This window comes from Salmo salar, chromosome 15 (assembly GCF_965601325.2).
Source record: "Salmo salar chromosome 15, fSalSal1, whole genome shotgun sequence".
Classification (NCBI taxonomy): domain Eukaryota; kingdom Metazoa; phylum Chordata; class Actinopteri; order Salmoniformes; family Salmonidae; genus Salmo; species Salmo salar.
The window spans coordinates 87,749,129-87,762,476 of NC_138305.1; the positions used below are offsets into that span (position 1 = coordinate 87,749,129).

Below are 13,348 nucleotides of genomic sequence, written 5' to 3' on the forward strand. Positions count from 1 at the left end.
CCATTCACAGAGACAAACTGATATCTTTCCGACAGATAAGATCTAAACCAGGCCAGAACTTGTCCATGTAGACCAATTTGGGTTTCCAATCTCTCCAAAAGAATGTGGTGATCGATGGTATCAAAAGCAGCACTAAGATCTAGGAGCACGAGGACAGATGCAGAACCTCGGTCTGACGTCATTGCTATGATGGGGTCTAAAACCAGACTGAAGCGTTTCGTATACATTGTTTGTCTTCAGGAAGGCAGTGAGTTGCTGCGCAACAGCTTTTTCTAAAATCTTTGAGAGGAATGGAAGATTCGATATAGGCCGATAGTTTTTTTTAATCATTTCTGGGTCAAGATTTGGCTTTTTCAAAAGAGGCTTTATTACTGCCACTTTTAGTGAGTTTGGTACACATCCGTTGGATAGAGATCTGTTTATTATGTTCAACATAGGAGGGCCAAGCACAGGAAGCAGCTCTTTCAGTAGTTTAGTTGGGATAGGGTCCAGTATGCAGCTTGAAGGTTTAGAGGCCATGATTATTTTCATCACTGTGTCAAGAGATATGGTACTAAAACACTTTAGTGCCTCCCTTGATCCTAGGTCCTGGCAGAGTTGTACAGACTGAGGACAACAGAGCTTTGGAGGAATACGCAGATTTAAAGAGGAGGCCGTAATTTGCTTTCTAATGATCATGATCTTTTCCTCAAAGAAGTTCATGAATTCATTACTGCTGAAGTGGAAGCCATCCTCTCTTGGGGAATGCTGCTTTTTAGTTAGCTTTGTGACAGTATCCAAAAATTTTTTAGGATTGTTCTTATTTTCCTCAATTAAGTTGGAAAAATAGGATGATCGAGCAGCAGTGAGGGCTCTTCGATACTGCACGGTACTGTCTTTCCAAGCTAGTCGGAAGACTTCCAGTTTGGTGTGGCGCCATTTCCGTTCCAATTTTCTGGAAGCTTACTTCAGAGCTCGTGTATTTTCTGTATACCAGGGAGCTAGTTTCTTATGACAAATGTTTTTAGTTTTTAGGGGTGCAACTGCCTCTAGGGTATTGCGCAAGGTCTGATTTTTGTCCTCTGACGTCCTTGGGCAGGCAGAGGGAGTCTGGAAGGGCATCAAGGAATCTTTGGGTTGTCTGAGAATTTATAGCACGACTTTTAATGGTCCTTGGTTGGGGTCTGAGCAGATTATTTGTTGCGATTGCAAACGTAATAAAATGGTGGTCCGATAGTCCAGGATTATGAGGAAAAACATTTAGATCCACAACATTTATTCCATGGGACAGAACTAGATCCAGAGTATGACTGTGGCAGTGAGTAGGTCCAGAGACATGTTGGACAAAACCCACTGAGTCGATGATGGCTCCGAAAGCCTTTTGCAGTGGGTCTGTGGACTTTTCCATGTGAATATTAAAGTCACCAAAAATTTGAATATTATCTTCATCTGCCGCCATCACCTCATGTTTCAGCATGATAGTGTACGGCCCCATGTCACAAGGATCTGTACACAATTCCTGGAAGCTGAACATGTCCCAGTTCATCCATGGCCTGCATACTCACCAGACATGTCACCCATTGAGCAAGTTTGGTATGCTCTGGATCAAAGTGTACGACAGCGTGTTCCAGTTCCAAATGATGCATAACTGTATTCCCAATCACCTGAAATACATACATTTGGGCCTAATGAATTGATTTCAATTGACTGATTTCCTTATATGAATTGTAACTCAGTAAAATCTTTGAAACTGTTGCATGTTGCGTTTATATTTTTGTTAAGTGTACTTTAACAGGTTGGTAGATTATAGTCACATTAATGTTATGCAGCAATAAAAAGCTAGCTTGTATACATCTACGAAGAACTTAGGTAACTACACCAAAGACACAGCTCAAAGTGCATGGCAAAATATTAGCCTAACTGACATTTCTTACTGTCATCTCTGCCGACCAAGACCACACTCTGAAAGCTTGAAAACACACAGCAGCCACTCAAAACGGTTTTGAGCGGGAACAAATCTGTCCAATTAGCTGATTCGCTTTCCACACACCAATTTCTGTTCACCCTCCCACTTCTGTTGACACACCCACTTCCAGACACTCTCGTTTGCAGTTACCCATGACTCCAAAGCAAGCATTCTCCTCAGAATATCACGACAACGAAGTTCTTTACGACAGCTTTTTCTGTTTTGAGTTGATACCGGAAAATTGCAAGACTAGCAAGTTAGCCTGTATTCATTGTGGATAGCTGGAGCTTGCTAACTGTTGCCGATAACTTAACATTTAATGGTTTATTTTTTCACGTTTTGGATAACCTTTTATCATGGATGTAGGCGAGCTACTGAATTATCAGGTAACGTTCATTAGTGAGACATATCCTTAGTGTTTTCTGCAACTGTTGACTAGCTAGCAATATACATGTTTAAACCACCGCCATTGTCTTTGACCCTAGCCACATTGGCTAGCGAACAGGCTAACACGATTGCTAGTTAGCTAATAAACCAAATTCACTAGCTAAGTTAGTTAAGGATGTGACAGATGAAAGAGATGGCTATCAGATGTCAAGTTAGTCTTGCTACTTTGCTAGTTAGTTAACTAACGTTAGCTAGCTAACTTTTCTGTTGTAACTAGTTTGTGATAAACTCTTGCCTAGTTCAGCTGTATTAACTAGCTAGCTAAAGCGGTGTCCCTCTCATGGAATATAATTTGAGCATCAAATATAAAAACTAACATCATGTTATAAAAATCAAGTACTATTTACATTTGACGATGAATGCATTTGAATTTTCTCCATTGTTTACTTTTTGGTTGGCCAACTCTTTGCAAGGATGCATTAAACACATTGCAAAGCCTTATGACCTTCCTGTTTTGATGTACCTGCTTGACATGTGTTAATGTTCATTGTAGCCTGACAGGGGGGCAAAACGTCTACGGGCTGGTGAAGATGATGATGATGACCCCAGAAACAAAAAGGCCGGCAGAGAACTGGCCAGACACCTGGAGGGAGATGACAGTGAAGACCCGAGTGGTGATAGGAAGAGAATACTGGAGAAACTCATGGATGATGATGAGGACGCAGATGACCAAGAGGTGGGAAAAGTTTAAGTGACATGATAACACATGCATACATAGCTTAATGTGCTGATCTTGTTCCTAAAATACTTTTTTGTTGTGTTGGTAACACTTCACCAAAGGGCACTCTTTTTTTGTTGTAATTATACAGGGTGAACCGGTGGATGAGAGTTCAGTGAAGAAAATGATCTTAACCTTTGAAAAAAGGTCCTACAAGAACCAAGAGCTGAGGATAAAGTTCCCAGACACCCCAGGGAGGTAAGTTAATGAGAGGGAAACGTTCCTCCTGAGTTCAGCTATACATGAAATATTATTGCTTAAGAACTTATCAATCTATGGTAAGGGTAAATTGACTTGCTGCTTCAATAACATGACATTGCATTCAACAAGTCAGGACTTATTTCCATGTACGACATATTTTATTATTCCGCTGTCCAGGTTCATGGAAACAGAGCTGGATTTGAATGACATCATCCAGGAGATGCATGTCATAGCCACCATGCCTGATCTCTACCACCTGTTGGTGGAGCTCAATGCTGTCCATTCCCTGCTGGGCTTACTCAGCCATGAGAACACAGATATCCTTTCCTTCAAAGATGGCTTACTAAGCATCCTTCACACTTTAATTCAGTTAATTTACCTGTACTTATGTTATTCTATGCTTTTGACTGAACCCAGGATAAACTGAAAAAATCCTTAGCCTCTCCTACATATCGCCATTGCAGTGGTTGATTTGTTACAAGAGCTGACAGACATCGACACACTTCATGAAAGTGAGGAGGGGGCTGAAGTACTCATAGACTCTTTGGTGAGTCCAGTTTGTTTGTATACAATCAATGCATGCATTTAGGTTCTGGCATTTTCTTGTTATTTCTCATGCATCCACAACCATATTGATGCTGATGATACTGAACTCAATAGAAAAAGCACATTCAATCCCAGCTAATGGCCATAGTTAAAATTGTCTATTTTAGCCCTCCCTTTGCACTCACTTTGACAGCAGCAAAGTCATTGGCCATTTTCTGAGAAAGGTTGAGTGCCCCGTCATAAAGTCTGCTGACATTTAAAAAGACCATGGAGGCAAAGGTGAAATCGCTCTGGTCTTACACGACTTATAAATTAGCAGCGGCAATGAGGCATGAGCCTTTAATGTTGTCACACACGACACAGTATCTCATAATCCTGTGATAACAACCTGTCTCCTTTTCTAACTGTAGCTGGAGGGACAGGTTGTGGCCCTTCTGGTGCAGAACATGGAGAGGCTGGATGAGCAGGTGAAGGAGGAAGCTGATGGAGTCTACAACACGTTAGGTAAGACGCACAATGTGTACACGATTGGACAAAATATGGGGATTATTTATCTTCGTAAAATGTCATTTGGGCTCAGTACTTCTTGTGTTTTAATGGTGTCTTATCAAGGCAGCTCTCCAGGCTTGAATAAGTCTTTTGGCTGCTTCCTGGTTGGTGCTTACAGGCTCATGTCCTCCAGGATGGTGTCTGTTCAGTTGGAATTAGTGATAAAGGCTTCCTTCTCCTCCAGCAGGCCTCTCTTTCTGTGTGTCTCTCACTCACTTACTCACTCTCTCTCTCCATCTCTCCCACTACTTGTCTCTCTCCTCTCTCTCTCTCCCTCTCGCTCTTTTTTCCGTTGGGGTTTTGCCGCCCTTCTGCTGAATGAGTGAGATATAAGGTGTCTCAGACGGATTTATAATGTAAATATTAGCAAAGGTATCTGACACCTCTATACTTTTCAGGAGGTGCTATCATAATTTGATAGTCCCATATTCACCTCTCTCTTCTCTCCCATCTCTTTCCATCAGCCACCATTGAGAACATGGCAGAGTTCAAGCCTGGCCTGTGCACAGAAGCAGCTCAGCAAGGACTCATGCAGTGGTTGCTAAAAAGAATCAAGGTTAGGCTATTACTGAAGATGGCGCATTCCATTGGTTATTGATGCTGTATGTAGAGATTTTTGCAGTCTGTGTCGATATGTCTGGTTGAAATGTGTCTGTTGTAGAACTAGACCTACAGTTTGGTGTGTGTATATAGGCTTTCAATTGCTCATGCTGTCACAGATTTTGTCATGTTATCACTGATTTTGCCCCTCCCTTTCTCTCTTTCAGGCAAAGATTCCTTTCGATGCTAACAAGCTGTACTGCAGTGAAGTCTTGGCTATCTTGCTTCAAAACAATGACAGTACGCTTCCAGCCCTTTTCCTCTGTAGTTGCTGTACAATGTGATGAAAATGGTTTTCGTCTAATGTAGTCAGCCGTAGAGGTGATTGTTGTGGCTGTGGACCAAAATAGTAGAGTATCATGACCAGTTAAAGTACACTATTTGTCTGAGTGGCTGGGTCCAGAAGACCTTGGAGTGCTGTAGTACGACAGACAGGCACCATGGCCAGATCAGTAATAGACTGGGCAATATTGATATTATTTTTTAGTTCGATCTCATTTTCCTCTCTGTTCCCCTCTGAGTGAGTTTAGCTACCTGGGTTGGTTGTGCTGTGTTGCATATAGCAGCTCAAGAGCTGGATCAATTCATCTTCTCCCTTGGTTTTTATCACCATGTTTTTCAATGTTTATGCGCCATACTCCTTTAACAGTTTCTCTCTCTCTCCTTTCCACTCCCTGCATCCTCCCCTTCTATTTTTTCCTCTCCTCCCACCTCTTCTCTCTCTTTCTACTTCCAGGCACCAGGGAGCTCTTGGGGGAGCTGGATGGAATTGACGTGTTACTGCAGCAGCTCTCTGTAAGCCTGTCTTTTCACATGTTCTACTGCTTCTCCTAGGCTTGTGCAATATACCCTATACCGGAGTATTTTGAAATACCGACGGTATGATTTTCAATACCTTGTCTCCCCGAAAAAGTATTATTTCAAAAAATTGTATTAACAAAAATTAATTTGAGCACGTCACATGGTATGTTTGTTTTCAAAGAACACATAGCGCAAACGTGATGTGACAATCCAATGTTGAGCAGCACAAAAGTGATGAAAGTTCACTACTGTTTGCCAGCTAAACATATTATAACTCTATAAGTTAACTATCTAAGATGTGCCAAATACATTTTCTCCAGCTCAGTGTTCCTGCTATGCATTTGGTTTACTAACTTCAAATCAAAGTTTATTTGTCACGTGCGCCAAATACAACAGTGAAAGTGAAATGCTTACTTACAGGCTCTAACCAATAGTCCTAGCTATAGGTGGCTAGCTTGTAAGATTAAGCTTCTTGGTTACAGCAGAGACAATCTCCTCCTGGATTAAGTGTGAGTAGCCTTTTGAGATAGCTAGTTGTATAACTTCATGAGCTGGGTTGTCTGTCTTTGCATTTAGTTTATGCTCGCTTGTTAGCATTTAGCTAGCCTCCGCAATATCTTCTAACATACAAAAAAAAAATGTTTGGTAGAAATAGTGCCGGTAATACCATATCCCCCGGTATGGTACAGGAACGGTTTGGAAATCTTGATACCGCCCAACCCTAGCTCCTCCTCTCTGATTCATCCATTTCTCACACTCACCTCACACTGTTGAAGTTTCAGCAGATCATAAGAACTGTACAGTCGTGGCCAAAAGTTGAGAATGACACAAATATTAATTTCCACAAAGTTTGTTGCTTCAGTGTCTTTAGATATTTTCATAAGTGTCAAAGGCTTTTATTGTGCAATGAGTCAATATTTGCAGTGTTGACCCTTCTTTTTCAAGACCTCTGCAGTCCGCTCTGGCATGCTATCAATTAACTTCTGGGCCACATCCTGACTGATGGCAGCCCATTCTTGCATAATCAATGCTTGGAGTTTGTCAGAATTTGTGGGTTTTTGTTTGCCTTTTGAGGATTGACCACAAATTCTCAATGGGATTAAGGTCTGGGGAGTTTCCTGGCCATGGACCCAAAATATTGATGTTTTGTTCCCCGAGCCACTTAGTTATCACTTTTGCCTCATGGCAAGGTGCTCCATCATGCTGCAAAAGGCATTGTTCGTCACCAAACTGTTCCTGGATGGTTGGGAGAAGTTGCTCTCAGAGAATGTGTTGGTGCCATTCTTTATTCATGACTGTTTTCTTAGGCAAAATTGTGAGTGAGGTCACTCCCTTGGCTGAGAAGCAACCCCACACATGAATGGTCTCAGGATGCTTTACTGTTGGCATGACACAGGACTGATGGTAGCGCTCACCTTGTCTTCTCCGGACAAGCTTTTTTCCGGATGCCCCAAAGAATCGGAAAGGGGATTCATCAGAGAAAATTACTTTACACCAGTCCTCAGCAGTCCAATCCCTGTACCTTTTGCAGAATATCAGTCTGTTTCTGATGTTTTTCCTGGAGAGAAGTGGCTTCTTTGCTGCCCTTCTTGGCACCAGGCCATCCTCCAAAAGTCTTCGCCTCACTGTGCGTGCAGATGCACTCACACCTGCCTGCTGCCATTCCTGAGCAAGCTCTGTACTGGTGGTTCCCCGACCCCGCAGCTGAATCAACTTTAGGAGACGGTCCTAGGAGACGGTCGCTTGCTGGACTTTCTTGGGCGCCCTGAAGCCTTCTTCACAACAATTGAACCGCTCTCCTTGAAGTTCTTGATGATCCGATAAATGGTTCATTTAGGTGCAATCTTGCTGGCAGCAATATCCTTGCCTGTGAAGCCCATTTTATGCAAAACAATGATGATGGCATGTGTTTCCTTGCAGGTAACCATAGTTGACAGAGGAAGAACAATGATTCCAAGCACCACCCTCCTTTTGAAGCTTCCAGTCTGTTATTCGAACTCAATCAACATGACAGAGTGATCTCCAGCCTTGTCTTCGTCAACACTCACACCTGTGTTAATGAGAGAATCACTGACATGATGTCAGCTGGTCCTTTTGTGGCAGGACTGAAATGCAGTGGAAATGTTTTTTGGGGGGATTCAGTTCATTCGCATGGCAAAGAGGGACTTTGCAATTCATCTGATCACTCTTCATAACATTCTGTAGTATATGCAAAATGCCATCATACAAACTGAGGCAGCAGACTTTGAAAATTAATATTTGTGTCATTCTCAAAACTTTTTGCCACGACTGTATGTCCTTCTTCCTCGCATCGTGCTGAGCGATTAGTGCTTTTTGAGGTCGGTTCGGGATTGGTTTGATTATTTAAAATATAATTGCGTTAAATGTATTATGAAATAATGGCATACAAAAAATATTTTTGAGCTTTTTATTGGAAATTCCAAAGCCCAAAATAATGAACATCCAATTGCCAAAACATTGAAAAAAAATCTGTCAAGTCCACATTGGGTAGACATCAATAGAAATACAGGAAATGATGAAATAATGCACTATTTCAGTTGTGTATATTACTTAGTTTTTAATTGACGAGTTTATTATTTTTCATTCCTTAAAGTCGTCATCTCAGCTCTGCTCAGGCAGTAGCAGCCAGCCAGACAACGTTATCTCTGTGCTCCCCATACTGTACTGTCTTTAGTCATCCTATCTAGCTAAGCTAGCCTGTCTAAAGGTGTCCGTTTGTGCACATATGACATTTTTGTGACGTTTTTGTTGGTTTTGGACTTCGGTAAGGGCGTTTTTGACTGTTCCGGGACACCATTTTTTTTCCCAAACTGAAGTCGGTAGCCGAAGTCTTTGTCGGTGATTGGTCAACAGTACCGATTCTTAATTATAGTCTGTCGTCATTCAACGAGAGATGACTCGTTTTCATGCACATTTTTTCCATTGAGAAATACTGCACCAAAGTCTTTGTTAGATGTAAAATTGCGCAACTAAGATTTTCTCAGCAAACCACGTAAACATTTTTCTTTAGTTATTTGAGATTAATTCAGACTATTTTGAGGAAGCGTATACTGGCTACGGCGACTCAAAATGGACAAACAGCTCTATTGCCGCTTTTTTCAATTAAAAATTTTCTAGCGAATGTCTTTTAAGGGAGTATGCGAACACACTCGTTCTGTTCGCAACTCGTCTAGGCGCCAGCCGAACTAAAGCATGCTGACCGCTTAAGTATCCTGCAGAGCTGTCTGGTAAAATCATTTGACTAGTTCATCAAAGTACATGAGGCATACTTTCATGAACAGTTTCTTTCCGTCTCTCTCGTTGTTATGTACATTCCTCTCATGCGGTCTGTGTTTATCTAACCTAACGTAGCAGGTGTAAAAGTGTATCCATCTCTGTCCTAGCCGGAAAGAACAGGCACAATGGATAATGGTCTTTGTGGTTAATTACAACATTTATGCCCTGAACTACTAGGAATATTTTCTTGATGAAAACTACAACTCCCTTCAGCCCAGCATCCCACATAGTTCTTGACTTGATTTCTCTCTAGAGACACGGTGTGTTGGGCTCACAAAAATCCCGAACTAAATGTAATTGAAAAGACGTTGGCCAATTAGCCTTTTGGCTAATTATTATACTATTTGATATATTCAAGGCCTGCAGTAATAATGAAGTCTGACGCAAATGAATAAGACTTAGAAGTGTAACTTGATGTTAGACAGATTTTCTGCTGTGCTTTGTAAGTCTCTTCACTCTGTTGGCGATGCTGGTTGCAAGCTTTCAGTGTGTCCTTAGTTCTCAGGACACTGCATTGCACCTAAAATGCATTTGGTTGAATACAGGTCTATCTATGTGAGGTGTCTCATACACACCCCAAAATGATTTCCAGTTACACTGTTGAAACTCTGCTAATGAGCCAAACATGTGCATCATTTAAACTGAATTTACCAGCATCACAGTTGATAGACAGTAGAAGTGTGGGTGTCATTCTCCTTCAGGTGTTCAAACGCCACAACCCAGCCACGGCGGAGGAGCAGGAGATGATGGAGAACCTATTTGATGCCCTGTGCTCCTGTCTGATGCTGGCTGCCAACCGGGATCGCTTCCTCAGGGGAGAGGGTCTGCAGCTCATGAACCTCATGCTTAGGTAAAGACCCAGATGTTTAACACCTCCTGAAGAAATGAGTCTCCACACACAGCTGAGTTTTAATGTTTCAATAATTTAATGTTCTAAGCTTTTCAGCTAAAACAAGTCTTCATCCAAGTACCTCCTCAATGGAGGCCTAATGTAGAGATGGACAGTTCCCCGGCTTGGCTGTAGTCCTTTTTTAATTTCAACCCTCCTTTCAATTCACACAGGTCACTGGTGATCTGATATCATTACGCAGTAGGGATATATGTAAATTGACTTCTTTGAACACAACTTTTGTTTGCTGTTAAGGCTGTCAGAGGGCGCATCATGAACCCCAGTGAGTGGCAGGGTTGAGTGATGTCTTTGTTTTCGCACAGCATGTCTCTGGCTCTGCTCAGCTGCCAGTCCAATCAATCAGTCGACAGAGCGCTGCAGCACCACGACGGGACCTTAAAGAGCAATAAAGAGACATTACATGTATTTATGAAACCCTCCATGCCCAAGCTCTAATCATCACGACGACGCCAGGCAGACAGACCGATTTAAAACCGAAATCGATATCTAATTCTAACGATGCAAAACCCGTTTTTAAATCATCCACAGAAGGCTCTCAGAATAGGTTATCTAGAGAGCAACACGTAACTCTCTCTTTTTACTTCTCATGAGATTCACAGAATCATAAGTTCTGCACCTCTGCTTCAATAGTTTTCTCTGTTTTTGTAGAGGTTAGGATTCATCAAGGGGTTTGCAATATGAGCTTAGCAACACGGTTGAAGGCATCTTTATAATTGCCTCTGTCTGAATTCTTAAAACTGTTTAACTTTGTCAAAAAATTACTTCCTCATAAGCTTCTTAAAGGACTGCAAGTTGCAAGGGACTCCTTGTAGCTAGGTTACATACAGTACACAACATTACCGAAGGTATGTGGACACCTGCTCGTCGAACATCTCATTCCAAAATCATGGGCATTAATATGGAGTTGGTCCCCCCTTTGCTGCTATAACAGCCTCCACTCTTCTGGGAAAGCCTTCCACTAGATGTTGGAACATTGCTGTCGGGCACTGAGGTTGGGCGATTAGGCCTGGCTCGTAGTCGGCGTTCCAATTCATCTCAAAGGTGTTCGATGTGGTTGAGGTCAGGGCTCTGTGCAACCATGAAAAACAGCCCTAGATCATTATTCCTCCTCCACCAATCTTTACAGTTTGCTCTATGCATTAAGACAGTTAGCGTTCTCCTTGCATCCACCAAACCCAGATTAGTCTGTCTGACTGCCAGATGGTGAATCGTGATTCATCACTCCAGAGAATGCGTTTCCACTGCTCCAGAGTCCAATGGCAGCAAGCTTTACACCACTCCAGCCGACACTTGGCATTGCGCATGTTGATCTTAGGCTTGTGTGTGCTTGCGCCGCCAATCCATTTCAGCCGTTGACGAACAGATCTTGTGCTGACGTTGCCTCCAGAAGCAGTTTGGAACTCGGTAGTGAGTCTTGCAACCGAGGACAGACGATTTTTACGTGCTTCAGCACTCCGTGGTCCCATTCTGTGAGCTTGTGTGACCTACCACTTTGCGGCTGAGCCGTTGTTGCTCTTAAACGTGTCCACTTCACAAAACCTGTACTTACACTTGACTCTAGCAGGGCAGAAGTTTGAAGAACTGACTTGTTGGAAATGACAGTACCACATTGAAAGTCACTGAGCTTTTCAGTAAGTCCATTCTACAACCAATGTTTTCTATGGAGATTGCATGGCGGTGTGCTTGATTTTCTACCCTTGTCAGCAACGGATGTGGCTGAAGTAGACGAATCCACTAATTTGAAGGGGTGTCCACATACTTTTGTATATATAGTGTACTCTATGTGCCTGGCAAAAGGCAATCATGACCTTGCTGCTGTTCTGCCTGAGATAATTGAGCCCTTATAGTTATTTATTATTTATTTTTATTTTTGTACTGCCTCTTCCCAGGGAAAAGAAAATGTCTCGGACCAGCGCTCTGAGGGTCTTAGACCATGGCATGATTGGCCCGGAGGGTTCTGATAACTGCCACAAGTTTGTGGACATCCTGGGCTTGAGGACCATTTTCCCCCTTTTCATGAAGACTCCCAAGAAGATGAGGAAAGCTGGGGCCGCTGACAAAGAACATGAAGGTTTGCAAATGTTTATACTCTCCAAATGTCCTTTATAAACAATGAAATAATTTTGCTTGTCTGAGTTTAGGGCAATGGCTTACAGTTGTCCAACGTCTGTACCCAAAACACAATTTAACAAGGCAGGAGATCTAATCAGGTTTGTCTAATGGCTTTTTAGTCTGTCAATTTAAGTTATCAATCTAACCTTGATTGATTTTTCTGCTGTTCCTCTCAGAATCCACTCTTGAGTTGTGAAATAAGAAAATGAAAGCATCAGCGCTTATCAGCCACCCCTCCCTTCCCCCCTTTTGGTTTTTGCAGTGGCTGCCTCGATTTAGCAGTGGCGCTGCTACTAAATGAATACAGGGGAAACACTGCCTTCTCTGTCTTTTAATTATATCTCATACGTCCGGACGGCCCACCCTTGGTGAACAAATTGGCTTCCTTTGTCTGTCTCCATCTGGGGGACAGAATTAATTAACCTGAGACCTGCCTGACCCACCGAGTAGGAAGCCAGACATAACAGGGCCCGCTAAAGCTTATCCCCCTGGTGCTCCCACTGATGGACCTCCTACTAGTCACAGCCAAGCCAAACTGACATGAAGTGTGGTTACGCTGCTGTTCTGTGTGCAGCTTTGAATGCTCACAATAATTGTGGGCTGAGGCCGGAGGGCATCTAGGCTATAGAGTAGAGGTCGACCGATTATGATTTTTCAACACCGATACCGATTATTGGAGGACCAAAAAAAGCCAGTGCCGATTACTCGGCCGATTTTTGTGTTCTTTATTTGTAATAATGACAATTACAACAATACTGAATGAACACTTATTTTAACTTAATGTAATACATCAATAAAATCAATTTAGCCTCAAATAAATAATGAAACATGTTCAATTTGGTTTAAATAATGCAAAAACAAAGTGTTGGAGAAGAAAGTAAAAGTGCATTATGTGCCATGTAAGAAAGCTAACGTTTAAGTTCCTTGCTCAGAACATGAGAACATATGAAAGCTGGTGGTTCCTTTTAACATGAGTCTTCAATTTTCCCAGGTAAGAAGTTTTAGGTTGTAGTTATTATAGGACTATTTCTCTCTATACGATTTGTATTTCATATACCTTTGACTATTGGATGTTCTTATAGGCACTTTAGTATTGCCAGTGTAACAGTATAGCTTCCGTCCCTCTCCTCACTCCTACCTGGGCTCAAACCAGGAACACATCGACAACAGCCACCCTCGAAGCAGCGTTACCCATGCAGATACAAGGGGAACAACTACTCTA

At 42.2% G+C, this 13,348-nt stretch overlaps 1 protein-coding gene across 1 annotated transcript in view; it reads left to right on the forward strand.

Moving 5' to 3' along the window:
- Nucleotides 1–2,084: 2,084 nt before the first annotated feature.
- The window catches only part of ctbl1 (Beta-catenin-like protein 1), a 45,248-nt gene continuing 33,984 nt past the window's right edge, over nt 2,085–13,348 (forward strand). Inside the window, 11 exon segments of the mRNA NM_001140567.1 lie at nt 2,085–2,331; nt 2,886–3,068; nt 3,202–3,308; nt 3,489–3,628; nt 3,761–3,858; nt 4,268–4,361; nt 4,871–4,962; nt 5,174–5,246; nt 5,743–5,801; nt 9,806–9,954; nt 11,904–12,085. Of these exon segments, the coding sequence (NP_001134039.1) occupies nt 2,302–2,331; nt 2,886–3,068; nt 3,202–3,308; nt 3,489–3,628; nt 3,761–3,858; nt 4,268–4,361; nt 4,871–4,962; nt 5,174–5,246; nt 5,743–5,801; nt 9,806–9,954; nt 11,904–12,085 (1,207 nt within the window). The 5' untranslated portion in view covers nt 2,085–2,301.